Source organism: Rana temporaria, chromosome 3 (assembly GCF_905171775.1).
Source record: "Rana temporaria chromosome 3, aRanTem1.1, whole genome shotgun sequence".
Taxonomy (NCBI): domain Eukaryota; kingdom Metazoa; phylum Chordata; class Amphibia; order Anura; family Ranidae; genus Rana; species Rana temporaria.
Window position 1 is genome coordinate 143,594,249 of NC_053491.1, and position 25,049 is coordinate 143,619,297.

At 42.9% G+C, this 25,049-nt stretch overlaps 1 protein-coding gene across 50 annotated transcripts in view; it reads right to left on the reverse strand.

Annotated features, from left to right (window-relative positions):
* Positions 1-25,049, reverse strand: part of LOC120931788 (mucin-19-like) — a 584,870-nt gene that overhangs the window by 425,085 nt on the left and 134,736 nt on the right. For all 50 annotated transcript variants that reach the window (XM_040343605.1, XM_040343590.1, XM_040343599.1 and 47 more), the window contains 2 exons: positions 3,559-3,634; positions 3,235-3,456 (listed from right to left, as the gene is read on the reverse strand). In XM_040343605.1, coding sequence (XP_040199539.1) covers positions 3,235-3,456; positions 3,559-3,634 — 298 coding nt within the window. The remainder of the gene's footprint in view (positions 1-3,234; positions 3,457-3,558; positions 3,635-25,049) is intronic.

Below are 25,049 nucleotides of genomic sequence, written 5' to 3' on the forward strand. Positions count from 1 at the left end.
TTACTACTGAACCCCTGCACTCTGTGTCCCTTTAAGACACAGCCAGTATTCAGCACAATGAAAATCACACCCAACCTTTAGCACAGAGCGCTGCACTTTTTTTTAGCTGCGGGGGCCCAACTTATGATCCTGCACACAGGCCCACTGCTTTCAGAAAATGCCCCAGACCTGCGCTCATCATTGTGAATCCATTCCAGATGTTTGTATGTGACATCACATACATCACATACAAGCACGTGGGCTGGATGCGAGAGGTGGATCAGCAGGATAAGTGTGCCAGGACAGGTAGATGTGTCTCATCTCTGCTTCCTTTCACCACTCTGCATATCACACATATCATAGATGAGAAGAGGGTACAGCGGTGCAGTAGAAGAGTAGAATAGTACAGTGGTGGGGCAGATGTGCAGGGGGGTACAGGGGTGGAAGAGATGAGCAGGGGGTTCAGCAGTGGGACAGAAGAGCAGAGGGGTAGAGTGATGGGGAAGATGAGCAGGGGGTTACAGTGGTAGGACAGATAAGCAGAGGGGTTCAGTGTTGGAAGATGAGAAGGGGGTTCAATGGTGGGACAGAAAAGCAGGGGGATAGAGCAGTGGGGCAGATGTGAAAAGAGGTGCATTGGTAGGACAAATGAGCAGGAGGTTATAGTGGTGGGGCAGGAGATCAGGGGGAACAGAGGTGGGGCAAAAGAGCAGGGGGGTACAGAGGTGAGACAGATGTGCAGGAGGTACATTGGCGGGGGCAGATGAGAAAGCGGGTTACAGTGGTGGGGTAGATGAGCAGATGGGTTCAGTGTTAGGACAGATGAGAAGGTGATTCAGTAGTGAGACAGAAGAGCATGGTGATACGGCGGTGGAGCAGATGTGCAGGGAAGTACAGTGGTGGGGCAGATAAGAAAAGGGGTACATTGATGGGGCAGATGAGCAGGGTGGTTACAGTGGTGGGACAGAAGAGCAAGGGGGTACAGTGTTGGGGCAGATGTGCAGGAGGTACAGTGTTGGGAGGGATGAGAAGGGGGTTACAGTGGTGGGACAGAAAAACAGGGGGGTACAGTGATGGGCCAGATGAGAAGGGAGTAACAGTGGTGGGAAAGATGAGCAGGGGGGTTCAGTGTTGAGGCAGATGTGAAAGGAGGTACATTGGTGGGACAGATGAGCAGGGGGGTACAGAGGTGGGGCAGATGTGCAGGGTAGTACAGTGGTGGGGCAGATGTGTAGGTGGTTACAGTGGTTTGGCAGAAGAGCAGGGGGTACAGATGAGCAGGAGGTTACAGATGTACAGGGTAGTACAGTGGTGGGGCAGATGTGCTGGGGGTTACAGTGGTTGGGCAGAAGAGCAGGGGGTACAGATGAGCAGGGGGTTACAGTGGCGGGGCAGATGTACACGGTAGTACAGTGGTGGGGCAGATGTGCTGGGGGTTACAGTGGTTGGGCAGAAGAGCAGGGGGTACAGATGAGCAGGGGGGCAGATTGTGGGGCAGAAGTGCAGGGTAGTACAGTGGTGGGGCAGATGTGCAGGGGTTACAGTGGTTGGGGAGAAGAGCAGAGGGTACAGATGAGTAGGGAGTTACAGTGGTGGGACAGAAAAAAAAGGGGGGTACAGTGATGAGCCAGATGAGAAGGGAGTAACAGTGGGGGGAAAGATGAGCAGGGGGGTTCAGTGTTGGGGCATATATGAAAGGAGGGGCATTGGTGGGACAGATGAGCAGGGGGTTACAGTGGTTGGGCAGAAGAGCAGGGGGTACAGAGGTGGGGCAGATTTACAGGGGGGAACAGCGGCGGGGCAGAGGATAAAGGAGGTGCATTGGTGGGACAGATGAGCAGGGAGTTACAGCAGTTGGGCAAAGGAGCAGGGTGGTACAGAGAGATGGGACAGAGGAGAAAGGATGTACATCAGTGGAACACATGAGCAGGGGGTTACAGTGGTGGGGCAGAAGAGCAGGGGGAACAGATGTGGGACAGATGTGCAGGAGGTACAGTGATGGGGCAGATGAGCAGAAAAGTTCAGTGTTAGGACAGATGAGAACATGGTTGAGAGGTGAGACAGAAGAGCATGGGGGTACAGCTGTGGAGCAGATGTCCTGGGAGGTACAGTGGTGGGGCAGATGAGAAAAGGGGAACATTGGTGGGGCAGATGAGAAAAGGGGAACATTGGTGGGGCAGATGAGAAGGGGGGTTACAGCGGTGGGCAGAAGAGCAGGGTGGTACAGTGGTGGACAGATATACAGGGGGTTACAGTGGTGGGGCAGATGAGCAGGGGGTTACAGTGGTGGGAGAGATTTGCATGGGTGACAGTGATCTGAGGTGTGAAGGTGCATGAATTGGAGCTGATCTGAGGACTGGAGTTGCAGGAATTGGGGCTGATCTGAGGCGTGAGAGTGTAGGATGTTAATTTCTTACTAATACTGTATTTTACACATTTACTTTATAAAAAAATAATTTTCGTGATTAAATCCCCATACACACTCAGTTTTCCTGCAGGTTTTTCTCTTCGAGTTTCCCAAAACCATCTAATATCAGTTCAAACATTAAGAACCGGTTCACACTGGGGCGACCTGGGATCCGACTTGAAGTTGCCCCAAGTCATCCCAAGTCGCGTGGTTGAGAAAATCAATAGAAGTGAATGTAGCCGTCTTAATACACACTACTCAAGACGCTCCGACTTCAGAAAAGGGTTCCTGTACTACTTCAATCTGACTTGTAGGCAACTTGTACCCATTGATTTCAATGGAAGTTGTTTTTAAAGTCTGATCACTGTCTTAACTGAAGCAACAATACAGGAAGATAACATACATTTCTCAGGCAAACCCCTCCCTCCCCCTCCCGCCCACAGAGCGGATTGTTGTTGGATTGGCCACTGGAAAGCCTCCTGTCCTGGAGGTGACTTGAAGTTGCCTTGTACTGTCCTGAAGGCAACTTGAAGTTGCCTTGTAAGTTGCCTGATGATTCATACTCAAGTCGTGTCCAAGTTGCCTCTCAAAGTCATGCTGGAAGTCGTGTTGCCCCTGTGTGAACCGGCTCTAAGAGTTTCAATTTGAAACTTGAGAGTTGAGAGTGAAGTTGACATTTTTTTGTTATAAAATCGGCACGCTCAATTTTTATGAAAACATTTTTCGGCACACTGTGCTCAACAGGTTGCCTACCCCTGATCTAGGCCCATCAGTAGTATGAGTATAGAGTAAAAATTACAGCTGTTGACTTTAGAAAATTCCTGCATATGTTCCATCATCAGGCTTACCTGCTGGGAGGAAATTATGGTTAGAATCTGATTGGTCGCCCTGCACTGCTGATCTAGCCACTCTAGATTTTGCTTTCTTCAGTCCTAGAGAATTCCTGTCTGTATTTTCAAATGGCATTGAGATGTAGACTTGCATTGTAGGAAGGGATTGTACAAAGAGTTCCACTCCATCTACTATGTTGGCATAAATACCATGAGAATGTCTTTTAACATATAAATACTCTGAAAGGAAACATAATTTCAAACATTGAATGTAATATGGAATAATAATTTCAGGAAAGTTTACATTTTGCACTACAAATTATTCAGCTATATTTATTTTACCAGACATGTGGTACGCTACGTCCATATCTCTAAAACTTCCATCCTTTGAAATCACAAATGTATGTTCGTCATCTTCCTGAAGTAAAAATACAAATAAGCAAATGTTGGTAATATTAATAATTGGGTTTGACAATGCATTTGGACAAATATATTTCTTCTATGAAGCAACGACTTTTGTTATTCAGGCATGGTAAAATATAAACAGAATCGATTTACTAAGATCAATTGCCACCTATCCCAACTGTCCCCCCTTTTTTTCCTCCTCCCCACATACCGTGTGGTCCTGGTGGCACATTTCTGATACTCACCCACCCTAAGGATCCAGTGTTGTATTCCGCCACCTCTTGGTCCTGTGCCGCTATGGTCTTGTTTGGCTTCATTGGAAGGACCATTGGCTGTTCCTCTTTCAGCCGGCACGCCTCCTGATGATGCAGCACTAGGCCGTCCTCCTACTCTTTTCTGCAGGAAGCAATTTGCCTACTGGGATATGTGACGCACATATCCCAGAAGGCAAAGGGAGGACCTTGCAAGACATTTTGCCTGGGCGAGTGACGTGCAAGGGGGAAAAAAAAAAAAAAAAATGTGGATGCCTGGTTTGAACAAAATGTGTAAATAGAAATATGTTGGGAAAAGTTTAAATGTTGCTTACCTGGCTGGTATTATGATCCAGTATCTTCAATATTTACACTAATGCCAAACAACTTTACAGATAAAAGGCTCTGACTTTTCTAGCTACTTTAGCTTGTTTGTTTCAGATCAGTGACCCAGAAACAGCTAGACAACTAGAATTCTCAGATGAAGGTCTACAATTTTGGTCTATAAATTGCTCCCAGTGAAAGAAAAGAGTATCTTGCGCCAAAAAATATACATAGATTAATGTAAGCTGCTCCCCAAATAATCAAAGCTTGATTATAAGTATTGTTAAATGTGGGGGCGCTAATAATAGTGCTAAATATAATATATGAATATATGAGATATAAATATATAATATAGTGAGTGCTATGTGTATATATTTTTCAAACTAACCAGCTCCTAAACAAATAAGATAACCTCATATTTGTGTAATCATAAATAAATAAATATATAAATGAACAATCCACAAAAAAAACTGTGTGCAAACCCACTCATTAACCAATAATGAGTATGTCACTAGAAACTGTGCAAAGTAACTGTATATGAGAATTACAAGTGAAATAAAGTGCTGCATGCAAATTTCAGTCACTTCCTCCTATATGATTAGGGCCAAATGGACAATGTAGCGTTCCACCTTCACCAACCGTTGATGTGCACACCCGAAGTGATCAATAGTTACCAAATTAAGTTGATCCTTTTTAAGTGATCAATAGTTAGATGGCCTCTTACCAAATGAAGTTGACCCTTTTTTGGTATGAAAAAGAGGTCAAATGCGTTGTGTCAGGTTAAACCTGTTTGATTGGATAGATCGATGCACCTCTCTCCCCTATTAGCAGAAGGCTCCCAATGCGGATATGTAAAAACGAAGATGATGCCAATAAAGTGTAATATTGTTTAATAAAAGGGTACATAAAAAGGCCAAGTGGCTTCTTACTATTTAACAATACGTATAATCAAGGTTTGATTATTTGGGGAGCAGCTTAAATTAATCTATTTATATTTTTTGGCGCAAGATACTCTTTTCTTTCACTATTTGAAATCTTTTATGGTTTATTATCTACGCAGACATGGATGTAATTCAACTTCATGCAAGGTCGTCAGACCAACATTGAAGATATTTTTCAACAATCACCTAGCCCCAATTTAGACCTCGAAAGAGGATTTAAACAACTCCAGTACGATATGGAGAAACAGATTTGACTATGGTGGGATAAAGCATCATTTGAGGTATACATTGGTAGGAACCTCACTCCTAGGAGATTAAGGTGGGATGTACATCCAAATGATGGAGTAAAAGATCTTACCCTCATTGATGAATGGTTTCAGTTCTTTAATGCGTGCGAGCAAAAACTCATGCAACTAATGATTAGAAGACACAGAGCTAAAATGCACTATTAGAAGCCAATTTAGCTGATCTCAGGGAACAAATGGGACCCATGATGGGTACCAAAGAATATTTGGATAGAGCCCAGAGTCTTCAAACTCATCTATCCAAATATGATGGAGAGATAAAAAATAAAAAACTTAAAAAATATCAAAGGGATATTAAAAACTTAAAAAATATCAAAGGGATATTAAAGACTATGAGGAGCAAAAGGTATACAAGTGGCAAACGGAGTTTGATCCTGCAAGCTCTAAAGAGTCATCGGTGGAGAGAGATATGGAGGTACACAATGTAGTCTCTCAATTAGCTAACAAGTTTAATAATAAAAATAAAACCCATACCCCTAAAAAAAAAAAACGCCCAACCCAAGGGCAATGGTAACCAGTCAGGGAAGGGTCCTCCCCTCCCCACCTCATAATGGGAACCATCTACCGCATAATGATTATTATCCAGTTCCATATGGAGCTTCTAATTACAATAGATATGCTCAATTGGATAACCGACTGGTGGATTATGACTATCAGTATTATAATGCCGGTCCTAATTATTATGTACCTAGGCCACCACGAGGACATTTCAGAGGGAATTTCAGGGGGAGACCCACCCAACAATCCAATAATCAACAACAGGGGGGAAAATGGAGGGGGTGGAAAGAGCCCTACAAAATTCCATCTACCCCAACACAATATCAGAAAGTAAACTCAGAAAAAGAGGTAGAAGAGGGGGAACCAGGAAGAAAAAGACCCTGAGACAATTAAGCGAAGTCCTATTTAACTTGGCATGGGTTGAATTTTTTGAGGCAGAGTTGGGAGTGTTATCACAGGGCATGAAGTTTGCCCCAGATAAGAACATCAATAAATTGGAACTATTCATAAATGTAGAAAAATATGTGAGGAAACTCAATATTTAAAAACATTTCTCTCATCAAACAACCAGCATATCAACACCAGTAAGTAATAGCTACCAACACAGTGGTTTAAAAATAATTCAGTATTTAATCTCAAGAAAGGGACACATCATCATGTTGAGGTCTTCAAACAAATGATACAGGAAGAAATAAAAGAAACAGAGGTAAAACAGACTAGAACTAACTGTACAATAATGGAAGGAATCAAAAAATTGGAGAAAAACAAAAATATAGTAATACGCCCCGCGGACAAAGGGGGAGGAGTGGTAGTGCTCTCCAAGGAAAATTATTATGGAGAAATCCAACATTTATTGGATGATACTGCTACCTATAAATTACTACGTGGGGATCCTTTGGTTAAATTAAAAGCGGAACTTACGTTGAACTTACGTTGTGGATCAATGAGGGGGCTGCTAAATCTATACTAGACAAAAAGGAAGCTCTTTACCTAGTCCCAAGAGTACCACGTTACATAGTCCCAAAGGTCCATAAAAACAAAATTAATCCCCCAGGCCGACCCATCATCAGTGGGATTTGATCACTGTATTCTAGGGTGGGAGAATATCTTGATATCTTTCTTCAACCACTGGTCACACAGGGGAGATCTTATTTAAAAGACAGTAGGGAGCTTATTAAATCTATATCATCTTTAGAAGTTACCGAAGCTACGTGGTTAGTTACGGTTGATGTTGAGTCCCTCTATACCAGGGATGGGCAATCTCGGCCCTCCAGCTGTGGTGAAACTGCAAATCCCATCATGCCTCTGCCTCCAGGAGTCATGCCTGTGATTGTCAGGGTCTTGCAATGTCTCATGGGACTTGTAGTTTCAAAACAGCTGGAGGGTCGAGTTTGCCCTCGCCTGCTCTATACCAATATAAAACGGGAAGATGCTATTGAGGCTGTGACTATGGCACTAGGGGCGGAATCCAAGCTGCAAGAAGTCCAAATTAAATTTCTGGTAGACAGACTCAAACAGGCCATGGGAAATAATTACTTTTGTCCCAGGGAAAATTCTATAATCAAACTAGGGGCGTGGCTATGGGGGCTAGATATGCCCCCAGTGTAGCAAACCTGGTACTCAATAAGTGGGAAGGGGAAACCATATATCAAGATAACCATGTGTCCCTGATATATTACAAAAGATATATCGATGACATTATCCTCCTATGGGAGGGGTCATGGTCTACATTGGAAATTTTTCTCCAGGGGTTGAATATTAACCAATATGGGCTTAAGTTCACAGCAGAGTCCAGTTTGGTTTCTATCAATTATCTGGATCTGACCCTGGTAACAAATGGTGGTAAAGTGAGCACGAGGACGTTCTTCAAAACTCCGGATAGGAATGCCTTTGTGCCCATAAATAGTTGCCATCACCCACAATGGCTGGGGGCTATCCCTAAGGGCCAGTATATGCGAATCTGCCACAATTGTGACAATCAGACTGACTTTGAATCCCAGGCTGCCATTTTAACTGAGAAATTCAAGGAAAAAGGATATTTTACACAAGTGTTAAACAAAACATTAAATTAAGTTTCCAATATGGATAGGGAAGCACTTTTGATCTCCAAAAAGAAACCCCAATTTTCAGGGGATGTAGCATTTTTGTCAGGGTTCCACAGACAGTATAGAAGTATAGAAAAAATATTCAAAAAACACTGGCCTATCCTATTGAAGGACAGTGATTTAGCTACTGTTTTACCTCTTATGCCTAAGTTCATTTATAGGAGGGCACCGGGATTGAGGAATCTAATCGCACCCAATGTTCCGGACCCTCCAGAGAAACCACTAAATTTTTTGGATGGGTCAGGATTCCATTATTGCCCGAGGTGTAGATCTTGCAAAACTACCACCAGAAAGTCTAAGAAAATTAGCAAATTTAAATCAAATATGACACAATGCAACTATTTAATCAAGCCCCTCATTACCTGTTGTTCAAAATACGTCACATATGTATTGGAATGTCCATGTTCCTTACAATATGTGGGACGAACCACATGAGAACGAAGGGTTAGAATAAACGAACATGTGGCCAATATCATCAAAGGTTTTCCCAACCACAGTGTTTCCAGGCATTTTGCCCAATGTCATGAAAAAGACCCCAGTAAATTGATCTTCTATGGGATTGATAAGGTCACCAACCATTGGAGGGGCACTGACTTGATCAGGGCTGTTTCCCAAAATGAAACACAGTGGATACATCGGTTGAGGACTATGCAGCCACAGGGCCTCAACATAGAATTAGATTTAAATTGCTTTCCAATATATAAATGTAATCCTAGGGGTTTTTTTTATAAAATATATTTTTTTGTATGTAAAGTTTTTCTTATATAAAGATTTTTTAATACATACATTTTTATATTTTTATATTTTATATTTATTCACTAATTACATTGAATTAAATATTCTTAATATATATTATAATTATAATCTTGTTCAGTGATTATAGCAAGCTCCAATGTCATCCTAGATTGCAAAAACTTGAGGAATTTAATCTTTATACAATGTGACACACGATCATGGACTGTTCCGGGTTGTGTGAATAAGATATGCGGAGCTATTGTTGTATATACGGCATAGGCGCTGAAACCGGGACAGAGGCTGTCATTAATCCCCTCCCCATAGCCTAAATTGATTGACATATTTAAAGACCTATCAGTGCGTGGCAGGGTACGCTTCCTGAAGACGTAGAATACAAAACGTACGTCGAGGTGGTACCTGGTCATGCACGCACCAATCGTAACTTCCGGTCCCGCTGGTCTGAGGCGTCAGCAAGGTGGAACGCACGCTACTACAGGCAGAAAGTCAAGACCTCCATCCACCTAGACACGCGAGCAAGCCTCAGTGCCAGGTTCGGGGCACTTTTAAAAGTAAGAAGCCACTTGGCCTTTTTATGTAACCCTTTTATTAAACAATATTACACTATATTGGCATCAAATTCATTTTTACATATCTGCATGGGAGCATTCTGCTAATAGGGGAGAGAGGTGCATCGATCCATCCAATCAACCAGGTTTAACCTGACACAGCGCATTTGACCTCTTTTTCATACCAAAAAAGGGTCAACTTCATTTGGTAAGAGGCCATCTAACTATTGATCACTTTGGGTGTGCACATCAACGGTTGGTGAAGGTGGAACACTACATTGTCCATTTGGCCCTAATCATATAGGAGGAATATTTTTTTTTTTTTTCATGGACTGAAATTTGCATGCAGCACTTTATTTCACTTGTAATTCTCATATACAGTTACTTTGCACAGTTTCTAGTGACGTACTCATTATTGGTTAATAAGTGGGTTTGCACGCTGTTTTTTTGTGGATTGTTCATTTATTTATTTATGATTACACAAATATGAGGTTATCTTATTTGTTTAGGATCTGGTTAGTTTGAAAAATATATACACATAGCACTCACTATATTATATATTTATATCTCATATATTCATATATTATATTTAGCACTAATATTGCTCCCAGTACCTTTTACCTCATAAACCTGAACACCTGGATACGTAAATAGGGTCTAAATAAAAGAGCCATGTGTATTCTTGGTGTACTTTGTGTAATTTTCCCAGATCTGTGCCACAACCCAGTGTGCAACATTGCCTCTGTGCAGAAACTTCCTGTAATAAAGACCAGTCACTACTGCTCTTTCTTCTTATGCCAGGTCGTGGTTCTTGTCTCCGACCCCTCCTGTAGTTTTCTGCAGGCAGACTATAAAGATTGAACCCTGATGGGTCCCTCTCATAGCACTGTTCAAGAAAAACTGGTTAAAGGTTTACTGGTGGAGATGTAGATCCACATCAATCACAATGAACGATGCCCACTGACCCACCGAATAATTAACATGCTGAGCCACTGAAAAGTCAGCTCAATTAACTGTTCACATTGAATGACAGCTCCTGACCCCACAACTACTTGTAATTTAAGGGGCGAGGTCATTGACTAAATATAGACATGACAATATTTGGTTAATGATATCAACTGGGATCCCCCATGACATCACTGATATAACTGACCAAATATGGTTGTATCCATAATTGGCAATGAAATGACAATACCCCACCCCTTTGTTTAACTGCACCTGTTAATTGTGGTGAGCAGTCTGTCAGGAGTGGACATGTCAGTGTGTTTTTTTTTTAATAAAAGCCTTTTTTTAAATGTCTGGAGTGTTTACATTATCGGTTTATACGTTTTTTGTTTTTTTTTGTGTGTGAATGAATAATCATGTATACAACTGTATGTATCTAGGATATAAGTCTGGTATGAATTATTGGGAGAACCTTACATTATTTTTGAGGTGTTGTGTACAGGGAGCTACATAAAACAAATAGACTGTGAGCTTACATGCAACAGTAAATTGATGACCACTTGTATTAGTACAAGAGCTGAATGTGGAAGTGAAGCTTCGTGGTGAGAGAAACATCCTAGGCTGGATTCCAGGTTTAAAATATATGCAATGCCACTTTTGCTAGGTACAACCTAGAAGACCAGTTTGTATACACCTCTGTGGCTGATATGGCTGCCACAATAAAATGCAAATACAACTCTGAAAGTATGTTGAGTTATCTATATTAGCAATAGATTATATTTCCTAAATACTTAATACTAAAAATTATAAAATTCATTGAAACATTGGTCTGTCCATAACTTAAAACTCACCAACGACCTACTAATTGCTAAAACCAATGGCCAGTACTCCATACTCATACTCTTGGATCTTTCTGCTACCTTTCACACAGTTGACCACCCACTCCTCCTCAACAAACTCCACTCCCTTGGCCTCCATGATTCTGCTCTTTCCTGGTTCTCTTCCATACTTTTCTCAGTGCACTTTCAGTGTCACATACAAAACCATCTCCTCCTCTCTTCTTCCTCCTCTTTCTGTTGGGGTACCAAAAGTCTGTGCCCTTGGGCTCCTCCTATTCTCTCTATATACCTCTTGCCTGGGCCAGATGATAACCTCCTGTGGATTTTAATACCACCTCTATGCTGACAACACTCAGACCTATCGCTCGACTCTTCAACTCACCCAGTGAATCTCCTCATGTATCACAAACTTACTAAACGACATATCAGTATAGATGCCACGCCACTTCCTCAAACTCAATCTTTCTAAAACTGAACTTGTAATATTTCCTCCTCCCTGATCCACTCCCCATGACTTTAGCATTGAGATCAACGGCATAACCACTGGTTCCTCCACACATGCCAAGATGCTGAGTTTAACTCCTAGACCTCTTCTACAGCCCCCACATCCAATCACTGCCTATATCTTGCCACCTTAACCTCCGTGCAAATACTCGTGCAAATGCTCCAATGCTTAATCTGATACCTCCAGATTTAGTGGAGCACTTCCGCCCACTTCTGGCATTTCCCCCAGCCGGGGGTGACGAGCCTTGATGGCAGCTGTCATTTCCGGGTGCGCCATCCATTGTTGGTTCTGTCCATCAATCTCTCACACTTCCACAAAGCCAGCAGGCTCGTCTGACAATTCGCTCCCCATCCGGATGTCAGCGCTCTCTGATGTCCAGCTCTGCAGCTGTTCTGCCCCCCCCCCCCAGGCTCATCCCACTCTCATCAAGCTCTCCCCTCTCCATTTGCCACGGACCTTATCCCCATCCATCTTCCACCAGTTCCCCCCGAGTTCCCCTCTCCCTCCCACTCTACCCTCCTCTCTCACACTTCTATCTAGCCAGCAAACTACCAGCCATGGCCAGCACCTCCCGCAGCTGCTTCTTCATCCCAGTGGCGGCTGGTAAAGGTTTTAGGATGGGGGGCGCAAGACTCCGCCCTTAATTTGTGACCCATCCCACTTCCCATAAGCCCCACCCCTTACATACTCCACCCACACCATCCCCTGTATTCCACCCATAGTGTCAGGAGTATACAGCCCTAGCATCACAGGACAGTGTATACAGCCCTAGCATCACAGGACAGAGTATACAGCTCTAGCATCACAGGACAGAGTATACAGCTCTAGCATCACAGGACAGAGTATACAGCTCTAGCATCACAGGACAGAGTATACAGGTCTAGCATCACAGGACAGAGTATACAGCCCTAGCATCACAGGACAGAGTATACAGCCCTAGCATCACAGGACAGAATATACAGCTCAGCCTCACAGATCAGGGTATATAGCTCAGCATAACACAGATCAGGGTATGAAGGTATACATCATCTGTCCTGTATACAGCTAGCTATATACACCAACCTTCCTTCCTGTATATAGAGACCTTCCTCCATCATCACTGACTGCAGATATACATCATCTGTCCTGTATACAGCTATGTATACAGTAACAGGACATGCTGGGAGGTTAATTGGATCCTGTCTAAATTGGCCCCAGTATGTGTATGAATTTGTGTTAGGGACCTTAGGTTGTAAGCTCCTTGAGGGTAGTGACTAATGTGACTGTACAATGTATATGTAAAGTGCTGCGTAAATTGACAGCGCTATAGAAGTACCTGAAATAAAATAAATACAATAATAATGATGTATATCTGCAGTCAGTGATGATGGAGGATGGTCTCTATATACAGATGGGTGTATATAGCTGTATACATTACAGGACAGATGTACTCACAATTTGTGACTATTATGTAGTGTAACATAGTCAGCACATGGCATGGCAGAAATCCCCAAAAGCATGTATTGCAAAGCAGCCAACGAGACATGATGTGGCACACTCAATAACACTGTCTGACACCCTGATGCTCCAGTCATTGTATAATACACCCATCATCGTCATCCCCATATTATACACCCATCATTATCATCATCATACTCCTCATCATTATCATCATCATACTCCTCATCATTGTATAATACACCCGTCATCTTTATCCTCATCATTGTATAATACACCGATCCTCATCATTCTATAATACACCTGTCATCATCATCCTCATCCTTGTAATACACCCAGGTTTAACAAACAGTTGAATTCTAAAATAGTGGATGCTTCTAATCTAGTAGCATGGAGCACCAGCCCTGGTTTTATGAGATGATCCTTCCCCTTTAGCCTGGGTTCACTGATTGTGATGCGGGAACCAGTGCGATTTCAGCGTTGGTTCCCGCATCGCATCTCTCCTGCTGGCAGTTCACACTGCCCTCTGCGAACAGCTGCGGGTGTCATTACAATGTTAATGGCACCCCCAGATCGGTTCACAGATCGCAGTGTGAACTGTGAAGTCACACAGAAATCGCATCGCATAGGTGAGAACACCCATGCGATCCAATTTCAGTGTGGGGGGAAAATAAGTCCCTGCACTTTTTTTCCCTGCGAATCTAATGCGAGTTCAGCCAAACAACTGTATGGCTGAACTCACATCTCACTGACATTGCATGCGATTCGCACCGAAGTGCGGGTGCAAATCACATGCCATGTCTTAGATCGCAGTAGTCTGAACCTGGGCTCATACCCTACCTCCAGTAGGTAATCAGAGAAACCAACAAAACAAATGCAGGGAAGTAAAGAGTTAACCTCTGTCCTCACGTCATTCACTGCACACTCAGGCTCAGCCTCATTTACTGCTGGGACAGTATAACTCTGTAACTGGAGACAAGTTCAATAAACAGTGAGATAGCAGCAGTCTGAGGGTAACCTGTCACAGGGGAAGAACGTTATCTCCTGCAATATATAAGGCTGAGCCTAGTGTGCAGTGAGCTGTTATCAGGAGTCAGTGAAACATTTACTTCTCCCCCTCCCCCAGTCCTGACCCTCCGAGTACTGTACCTTCTCTGTTTTCAGTGTGCACTGCTGGCTGTCACATGGAGATGGATGGAGGACTGCTTCTTCTCCTGCTGATTGCCTCAGCACTTACCGGCTAAAGGAGGCAGGCAGTGTGAGCCTAGTACTTCGAATGCAGCCAGTGTACATCCACATAGGAGCAGAAAGGAAAAAATAAATAGTCCCTCCAGCTACAGTCTTCCTGACTTCACTAGAACAGAAAGTGAAAGTAAGACAGCTGCTGGGGGGGAAGCACCTCCCAAGTCCTACAGCGATTGCTAATGGTCAGACACAAAGACAGGCAGAAGTCTGACCAATGAGAGTGCTGGGGCTATTAGCTCTGCGCCTCGGATCAACACAAAACCCTGCAAATGTAGCGTCTCGCCTACAATCACGGGATTGCAGTGACATGAACGCTCCCATAGTTCACTGGGGCCAGCGCCCTAGCAGAGTAAACTTAACCCTCCTGGCGGTATCCCCGAGCGTGACTCGGGGTGGATTTTTTCTGCTGCGATCGGTATCCCCGAGTCACGCTCGGGGTAAGCTATGCAGAGCCTGCAGCGTGCGCTGGCTTACCTTGTCCTGGATCCAGCGATGTCACCGCGCTGTGTGAGCGAGCGGGACCTCGCTCGATTCACACAGCGTCCTCCTGTGCCGCCGATCTCCGTTCCCTGCGACGTTACGACGCACGGGAGCGGAGAACGGCGCCAAATTCAAAAACATAAACAAACACTATACATACAGTATACTGTAATCCTATAGATTACAGTACTGTATGTAAAAAATACACACCCCCCTTGTCCCTAGTGGTCTGCCCAGTGTCCTACATGTCATTTTATATAATAAAAACCTTTCTTTCTCCCTGCAAACTGTAGATTGTCCATAGCAACCAAAAGTGTCCCTTTATGTCAAAAATGGTTTTAGATCAGCTAAAAAACAGCGATAATAATTTATAATCACTTGCAGAATTGTGCAATAGCGATTTGTGGGGAAATTCGTCATAAAAAAAAATAAATAATGACAGCGACAATTTTGCAACTGAGAAAATTTCAGTGATTTTGATTTGATTACATTATTGAATAATTTTTATTAGAATTATATTATTATTTGTTATAATTATTTATAATTATTTATTTTATTATAATTTATCATTTTGTTTTAAAAAAAATGTCATACCCGGGATGCCTATTAGATTCTTGTTTGGTCAGATTTAAGTGAGTTATTCCTAAGAATTACAGGCCTACAGTATAAAACACCAAATTTCCTTGCAAATAATTGTACCGCTTTTGGTACGTAATTCCAGACAGAATCATACCGCCAGGGAGGTTAAAGAACTTTAAAAAAAATAAAAAAAATTTAAAGGGACCTTTTTTTTTTTTTCATTTTTTCTTTTTTTTTTTTTGCAGCCTTGGGGGGGCGGCGCCCAGGCGCCCCCTATGGACGGGCCTCCACTGCTTCATCCCCTGCAGTTCCCTCCATTCTCGCCTACCCCCCCTCCCCATAACCAGCCCCGTCAGCCAGTCTCCACCACCACTTACCCCTTCTTGCCACCACTTTCAGGCTATCCATACCCCACAATAGTTTGGCACGGCTCCCAGTTCACTTCTCTGCCACCCTTTCCCCTCCCATGCTGCCCCCCTCCATTCTATTCCTCACACTAACATCAAACTAACTTTTCCATATAGATCCTGGTGTCACAGACACCCCCGGGGGTGCTCGGCTGCACAGTGCATTCTAGGGCCATATTTAGATGAAGTCATGCACCTGACCGCTGTTTTCTTTTTTTTTTTTTTCTTTTTTTTTTTGTCCCCTGCCATCCCCCTTTTTTTCAAATTGTCAGCCGCAGCTTTTCTGACTGCAATGCTGTTGTTCTCCTTTTTTTTTCTTTACAGATTTTACATTTCTGCCAGCATCAGTCCTCAATTTGAAGCGCACCAAACCCCACTTTTCATTCAATAAAGTGCATCCAATCACACATTTCACCCTTATCATGTCTATCATGTCTGGAAGGCCAATAAGGAGAGTCAGACGTTCCCATGAATGCCACTATGAGGGTGCCAGCAGTGTCAGTGTTCACAGGCAAAGTTGGACGTAATTCTCCTCAGACAGGGCACATTCATCTATGCTTAGTGATGTTGCCAGTGCCACAGCATGCAAAAGAGGTGCTGGAATGGCTTACTAAACCATCCTCATCCTCTATGACCCAAGCTGACACTAGTGCACAGTCCACCGCAGCTACCAGAGTGGCTTATTCTGTCTCCTTGTCCACAGCTTCTCCTGCCATAGCCCCAGCATCATGCATGGAGGAGTCAGCTGAATCATTTGAACAGCCACTTGCTTATTGAGGATGCACAGACATTATTTGATGCTGATGTTGGTTCTGAGGTACAGGAAGGGAGTAACATGAGCCTACAGAGAGGGAAGAACAATGATAAACAACAAATTGTCAGTCATGTTCCCCCAGCTGCTGCCAAGTTGGTCACTAATGCAACCTGGGTGTCAGATAGAACATAGGAGGAAAATGAGGGGGAGAAACAACCTCAACAAGGCACGATGTCCTCCAGGGGCAGACATAATAGAGGAGTAGAGCGCAGCCACCCTATTTCATCAGATTGTGGAGCTGTTTTTCTTCCGGCCCACTTCCCACAGCTCAGCTGTGTGGGCCTTTTTAGCACACGTGCAGCCGATTGCACTGTTGCAATTTGCAATTTCTGCTGCAAGCAGATCAAGCATGGCAAAACACCAGCCATTTGGGTACCTCATGCTTGAAAAGGGATTTACCCTCCTACCACTCAACCCATTGGCAAGAGCACCTGAAAGCCACACACAAGAGACACATTTCTTCTCCTCCTCACTCCTCACCTTTCATGTCTACCCTGCTATATCTCATGACTTCTCAGCAGCCTTCACTATGATGGCATAGCAAAGGATGTCACATGTCCTTGCAACACGTCTGCCAGCAGCACACCATCAGCTGTAGAGTATAGCAGGCAAATTTCTCTGCCCCAACTGCTGCAGCATAAAAAAAATACACTCCTTGCCACCCACATGCCCAGTGTCTAAATTCCAGCTTGTCAAAGTTGCTGGATTTACAACTCCTGCCTTTCAGTCTTGTGGATTCTGCCCCCTACTGTACCACAATGGCAGGTTCACAGTTGCTTTTTCTTTGCATGTAAGGCCACTGCATCTCTATATCAACACATTGAAGGTAACGTTTTGGCATCATTGGGCAAGGCAGTCAGTAGCAAGGTCCACATTACTGCTGACATGTGATCTAACAAGCATTGTCAGGGACAATATATTTTGTTCACAGTACACTGGGTAACTAGGAAGAATGCAGGACAGGGCTCAGAGCTGGAGCTTGTTTTCCCAAGGGGCCATTCAATTACTCAGGCTAAAAGATGCCATGAAGTGCTTCAGCTGGTCTATCTAGGGGACAGAAGCCACACCGTAGCAGAGATTATTTCAGCTCTGCAGGGGCAGGCCCAGAGGTGGTTTATGCCATTGAAGTTTGAGACAGGAATGGTGGTGTCGATAATGGCCCTAACCTTCTGTCTGCCCTCGACTGGGAAAGTTGACACATGTGCCATGTCTGGCACATGTCCTCGATTTGATGGTGCACTATTTCTTAAAGATGTACCCAGGTTTACAAGAGCTTCTAAAGCAAACCAGAAGAGTCTGTAGCCATTTCAGGCAGCCATAGACAGCACGTGTTCGGTTGGCATAAATTCAGCTGGAATTTTACCTGCCCATAAACCGCATTTGTCACATGCCCACCAGGTGGAACTCAACTTTGGCACTGCTGCAGCAACTTCTCATGCAGCAGAGGGCCGTTAACGAATACCTGTGTGAGTATGGCACAAGGGCAGGTTCAGGACAGCTCAGATTTTTTTCCCCACACCAATGGCTGCCGATAAAGGATGCATGCACTGTACTGTCACCAATTCAGGAGGTGACAAGGATGGTGATGCATGCATCAGTGACACAATGCCTCTTTTTTACCTACTGGAACAGACTCTGCGTGGCACAATGGACAGAGCACTTGAGGTAGAGCAGCAGGAGGAAGAGGAGGACTTCCTTTCCTTTCAAGGCCAATTTATGCAGGACACCATTCTTGAGATGCCACAGAACACAAAAGAAAAGGAGGGATTAGAAGGATTCTAGCAGTTTGGGAGGAATTGAAGCAGAGGAAGACATACATCAAACCTTAAGGCTGCATACACACGGTCGGTCCATCCGATGAGAACGGTCCGAAGGACCGTTCTCATCGGTTAACTGATGAAGCGGACTTATGGTCTAATGTGCCTACACCCCATCAGTTAAAAAACCGATCGAGTCCAACGCAGTGACGTAAAACACAACGACTTCCTGAGAAAAATTAAGTTCAATGCTTCTAAGCATGCGTCAACTTGATTCTGTGCATGCACAGGTTTTTAACCGATGCTTTTGGAAGAGGGAAGAGTGAAAAGTTATGGGTAGATTGAATCAAGCAAAAATAATAATTTATTGAATAATATAATTGAGCATTGGTGGCATCCCTAATCAATCAATGAATGGTACAGAGAATAGCATATAACATAATTGGTAATCACATACTGTACATAAAATATCACATGATTGGTAATCAAATAATATCATTGGTAACGTAGTAAAAACACTGTTATACATGATAATTGATGAACCAGCAATAAGCTCAGAAAAAAATAGTAATGTAAAATTCATTGATGATTCAAACACATCAAACCCCATAATAGGTACATGACTGCCGTGACATGATATCAGCAAAAAGAGGGTCTCGATGCGTTTCGTGGACTTATTTCACTCATTGGGAGCGGGCAATACAGTAAGGGTACCTAAAAAGAATAAAGAGTTAATAATCAATGGTAATTGATTAAAATAAGGAAAGAGAACCAAAGAACTGAATCTCAGTACTCTTACCTATGGGTAAAATAGAAGAACGTAAATCATGGTATGAAATGTAGAAAGCAATGGGGGCTCATTCACCCATAATTTCTGGTCTCCCTGTCGATACATGGTCATCACCTCAACTCCTGGGGGGGTGTCCTCCACCCCTCATTGCTTTCTACATTTCATACCATGATTTACGTTCTTCTATTTTTTTAACTGAGCTTATTGCTGGTTCATCAATTATCATGTATAACTGTGTTTTATTATGTTACCAATGATATCATTTGATTACCAATCATGTGATATTTTATGTATGTGATTACCAATCATGTTATATGCTATTCTCTGTACCATACATTGATTTATTATAAATGTCACCAATGCACTATGCTCAATTATGTTATTCAATAGGAAAAGGGGATTACCGCTCCAGGTGGGTGTGCTGGACAATCAATAGCTTCTCAGGAGACCAGGAGTGACGGCAACGCACGAGGCAAAATGTAGAGGCTAGAAGAATGGACAGCCGCACTTCCAAAAAACCCTTAGGTTGTCTTTATTGTAAAATAGGTGGAAGATGCACTACAAAATACAGCAAAAAGTGGAGATAACCTCCTACGCGTTTCACACTATAATCAGTGCTTAGTCATGGCTTAGCACTGATTATCCGCTTCCGGACCGCCGCATGTACATTTACGTCGGCAGAATGTCACGGACAGGCACATTGGCGTACCTGTACGTCCCTGCCTAGACATGGGTCGGGGGTCCGATCGGGACCCCCCGGTACATGCGGCGGTTCCCCTGGCTGTGCGAGCGATCCAGGACGAGGGGGCGGCTGTTCGTTTTTGTCCGCCCCCTCCGGATCGCTCACAGCCAATGCGAGCACTCCCTGTGTGTCACTTCCTCCTCCTGTGTAAACACAGGAAGGGGGAAGTGATGTATTCTCTCCTCTTGGCAGTATTTTCAACCGCCGCTGAGGACAGAATACATCACACAGTAAGTCGCACAAACACTACACTGACACAAACTACACATAGGCACATTAACCCCTTGCGATCACCCCCCACCCCCCTGTCACAGTGTCACTGAATGCAGTGATCATATATGTACTGATCACTGCATTTAGTGTCAGTGTGACCGTTAGTGTGACAGGCAGTTAGTGTTAGGTTCAGGGTAGCCCCCGTACCCCCCCTAATAAAGTTTTAACCCCTTGATCACCGCCCTAGTTAACCCTTTCACTCCCTATTGCCAGTGTCACTAAGCGATCATTTTTCTGATCGCTGTATTAGTGTCACTGTTGCCGCTAGGTAGCTAATTTTTTTTTTTATTGCGATTTTTTTTACTAAAGACATGTGGCTGAATAAATTTTGACCTAAATGTTTGACTAAAATTTAGTTTATTTGATTTTTCTTATAACAAAAAGTAAAAAATATAGATTTTTTTTCAAAAATGTCGCTCTATTTTTGTATATAGCGCAAAAAATAAAAATCGCAGAGGCGATCAAATAAGACCAAAAGAAAGCTCTATTTGTGGGAAGAAAAGGACGCAAATTTTGTTTGGGAGCCACGTCGCACGACCGCATAATTGTCTGTTAAAACGACGCAGTGCCGAATTGTAAAAACCCCTTGGGTCATTTAGCAGCATATTGGTCCGGTCCTTAAGTGGTTATAGTGTGAAACGCGTAGGATGTTATCTCCACCTTTTGCTGTATTTTGTAGTGCATCTTCCACCTATTTTACAATAAAGACATCCTAAGGGTTTTTTGGAAGTGCGGCTGTCCATTCTTCTAGCATCTATATATTATTCAATAAATTATTATTTTTGCTTGATTCAATCTACCCATATGTGATGTTTCATATAAAGTCCCATCACCCATAACTTTTCCCCCTTTCCTTCTCCCTTCTTCATCAACCATCAGGGATGGAGACCTATGTACCTCTGAGTCATGGTCTTATCAAAAAGTCCCACTTCTATATATATATATATATATATAAACTTTTTTTACGACCTCTGTATAGTGTCCTACATCCTACTGACCTCTGTACACTGCCCTACATCCTACTGACCTCTGTACACTGCCCTACATACTGCTGACATCTGTACACTTCCCTACCTACTACTGACCTCTGTACACCTTTGTATGGAGTTGGGTGTATGGGATTGTACTGTGTTTTTTATTTTGTTTGTTTATTTTTTTGTGGTTGAACTGGATGGACTTGTGTCTTTTTTCAACATGACTAACTATGTAACTATGTAACACTACCCTACCAACTAATGACTTCTGTATACTGCACTACCTACTACTGACATCTTTACACTGCTCTACATACTGCTGACCCCTGTACACTGCTCTACATACTGCTGACCCCTGTACACTGCTCTACCTACTCATGACCCCTGTACACTGCTCTACCTACTCATGACCCCTGTACACTGCCCTACCTACTACTGACCTCTATACACTGCCCTACCTACTATTGACCTGCATCAACCTTTTGGGGGTGACCAATTACTTCCCTCATATGAAAAAAAATTGTGATTTAAGGCCGCGTACACACGATCAGTCCATCCGAAGGACCGTTCTCATCGGTTAACCGATGAAGCTGACTGATGGTCTGATGTGCCTACACACCATCAGTTAAAAAAACGATTGAGTCCAACACGGTGACGTAAAACACGACAACGTGCTGAGAAAAATGAAGTTCAATGATTCCAAGAATGCGTCGACTTGATTCTGAGCCTGTGCGGGTTTTTAACCGATGCTTTTGCATACTAACCGTTGGTTTTGACCTATCGGTTAGACGTCCATCGGTTCAATTTTAGAGCTCTAAAAATTTTGACCGAAGGATAACTGACCGATGGGGCCCACGTCGTTTTTGCCCACACACACGATAATTTTTTACAACACAAAAAATGACATTTTAAAAAATGACATTAAAATTGAAGCATGTTTGAATTTTTTTGGGGTCGTTTTTCAGAAGACAAAAAATGATGTTTAGCCCACACACGATCATTTTAAATGACGTTTTTAAAAATGTCATTTTTTTTCATCACAAAAAGTGATCGTGTGTACGGGGCATTAGAGTTTCTCACTGAAGCTAAATAAGGCAACCTAAGTTTATATTTCTACAGTGATGTTCGTTTTATAAGATTTTTCGAAGTTTTCTTTATGCCACCTTTACTTTTCATTGGGGGGCTTGCTAGTTAATTTATTTATTTTATTTAAAAGGGCACAGCACCCAGTGATCTTGGATCTTTTCCATGTTGTCTGGGTAGATCTCCACCCCTCAGAGGTTGCCTACCCCTGCTCTAGATTATTACAGGGTGAAGGCACCACCAACACCCAAAGACCTATTTTTTCCGCAACTGTGTGAACTGGGCATCAAATAAATTTTTTTTTTCAGCAAGGCCAATTCTTGCCTTTATAGGGTTACAGTGTAAAGACACCACCAACACCAAAAGCCCAATTTCACCTGTTACTCCTTTTTTTAACCTGTTACTCCTATCCAAAGTCTGCGAAAGACCACTTTATCTTAAAAAAAAAAATTAATCTTGGCCTGAGTGTACTATAAATATGGCTTCTTCACATGCTCACTGTGGTGCAAAAGTTTGTTATATCCAAAGTCTGCCAAAAGGCACCAGAATGTATCCAACAAATCTCTTATCTTGTACCAAGTGCGCAAAAATGTGGCCTCATCATACAGACAAAATAAAGAAAGCTTGCAGGGAAAATGTATTTAAATGGAATGTTTTTTTCTTTATAAATGTCAGTTTTTCTGCAGCAGTTTCTATAGATGGTACAGATGTGCCACTTTACAGGCAGACTAAGGGGACCCACAGGCACAATATATAAAGTAATATTTAATTTTTATTGTTTCACTTTAAGCATCATTAAATTTACTGCTCCTTTGAAAACTATCTTTTGTATACATTTGTTTTGTATTGGTTCATGTCCCCAAGAGCAGTACCGGGGCACCCATACCCTTTTTATGGCCAATAACTTGCACATAAGCCTTCAAAGTGGGCACTTTTGATTTTTCAGGTTGGGTTTCCATAGACTTTAGGGGGTGTTCAGCCTATCTCTACCCTGAATGAGCAAGGTAAGTGTCTTATTAAAATTTAAATGACCCTAGAATCATATCTATAGTTTAATGTAAATCAGTGGCACACAGTGCTAAACATTTTTGGGGGGTACCCTAGGTCTGTTCTCATCTTTCCAGGGTCTTGCCACCACGGCTTCTCCGGCTTCTACCCAGCCTTCTTTATTTTATGAAGTTCAGTGCAGGACCGTGTGTCCAGCGATTCGGCTCCCTGTCACTGTGGCGGGGTCCAGGTCTGTCTGAGCTGATCACTGTCTTTGGGTATCGCTCGCCCAGCAGCAGGTCCGATTTCACCCCATCCTCAGCTAGCGCTAGTTCCACTCCCCTGCTGCGGCACCAGTGCCCCCTGACGGCCAGATACTGGCTCCATCTCTGTCTCCACTCTGTCTCTGTTCACTCCATCTCCACTGTCTTTAGATTCTGCTGGCGCCGCTCACCTGCTACAGCTCCAGTGGTGGCTTTTACAGTCTGTCACCGCCTCCAGGCAGCTCGATGCAGAAAACACCACAAACTCTCTGGTCCAACTTTCACCTGGTCTCTCAAATCCACTCTCTCCTCCTGGGATAAGCTATTAAACTGAGTCAGCAGTATCCACTAGGGCCAAAACAACTAATCGATTAATCAACAACTAATCGATTATGAAATTAATCGATTACAATTTTCATAATCGATTAATCGGCCAGTAACATAATGGGGTTAAAAAAACCTAAATTAGCCCTTTATAGTACAAAAAAGCAAATCGCTGCTGTAAATATTACTCTCACTGTCCCACAGTAAAAAAAAAGAACCCCTTACAGTAGTGATCATTTGCTCTTTTTGTACTTATTTTTGTTTTTTTTAACCCCATTATGTTACTAAACATCTCAGGCCTGGGTTCACACCTCTGTTTTTTGGTGCTTTTTGCAGAAACACACTACAGTTCATTTACATGTTTTCCTATGGGACACGTTCGCATCCATGATTTTCTTTCAGCTGCTGCGTATTTGGAAAGGGCAAGGACTTTTTCACGCAAAACGGTGCTATTTTTTTTTGTTCGATATACTTCAATGGATAAGCTGCAGAAAAGCATGTAATGTGTTTTTGCGGCAATTGGTGTTTTGTAATCTGCCCAACAACAAATTGGCCCAAATTTAAATGCAATTGTTTTATTTATTTTTTAAGGCTATTATCCGATTAATCGAAACAATAATCGGACAACTAATCGATTATGAAAATAATCGTTAGTTGCAGCCCTAGTATCAACCTACCATGCTCTTTGGAGTTCTCGTGGAGCAGGCAGCTAGACACTGCCATCTGCCACCACTGATGTAAAGGGATTCCATGTTCGGTAATGTATAAATGTAACACTTGCCAGTATTCTTTACCTCTTACATTATTTATAGTACTTTCTCTTGCAATGCCTTCCCCTACTTTTCTTGCAGAAAGGAAGGCGCCAACATTTTGCAGGCATTATTCATGGTTTGTGATGTTACCTCAAAAAGCTGACACAATCATTTAAATCACAGTGCCTGCCTAGGTGTGTTCACACATGTCTGACACAGACATATGACTTGACTATAACTTGACTTAACCGTGACTTGCTACAAAGACAAAATATTGCAGACTGGTCAGTGAGGGAGGATACTGAGGAAATACAAGCTAATGTACAAGCTAATGTCATCCTCTATGCCTAACAAAATTCACCATACTGCTTTAACCATACTGCACAAAGTCAAAGACTGCTTTTAATGGTGAAACTGCATTTTAATGGTGGAAATTATATTGTATAAAGGGTCCACGTTAATACCTATATACTAAAGCATAACTGCCAGCCACTAGGTCTACATAAA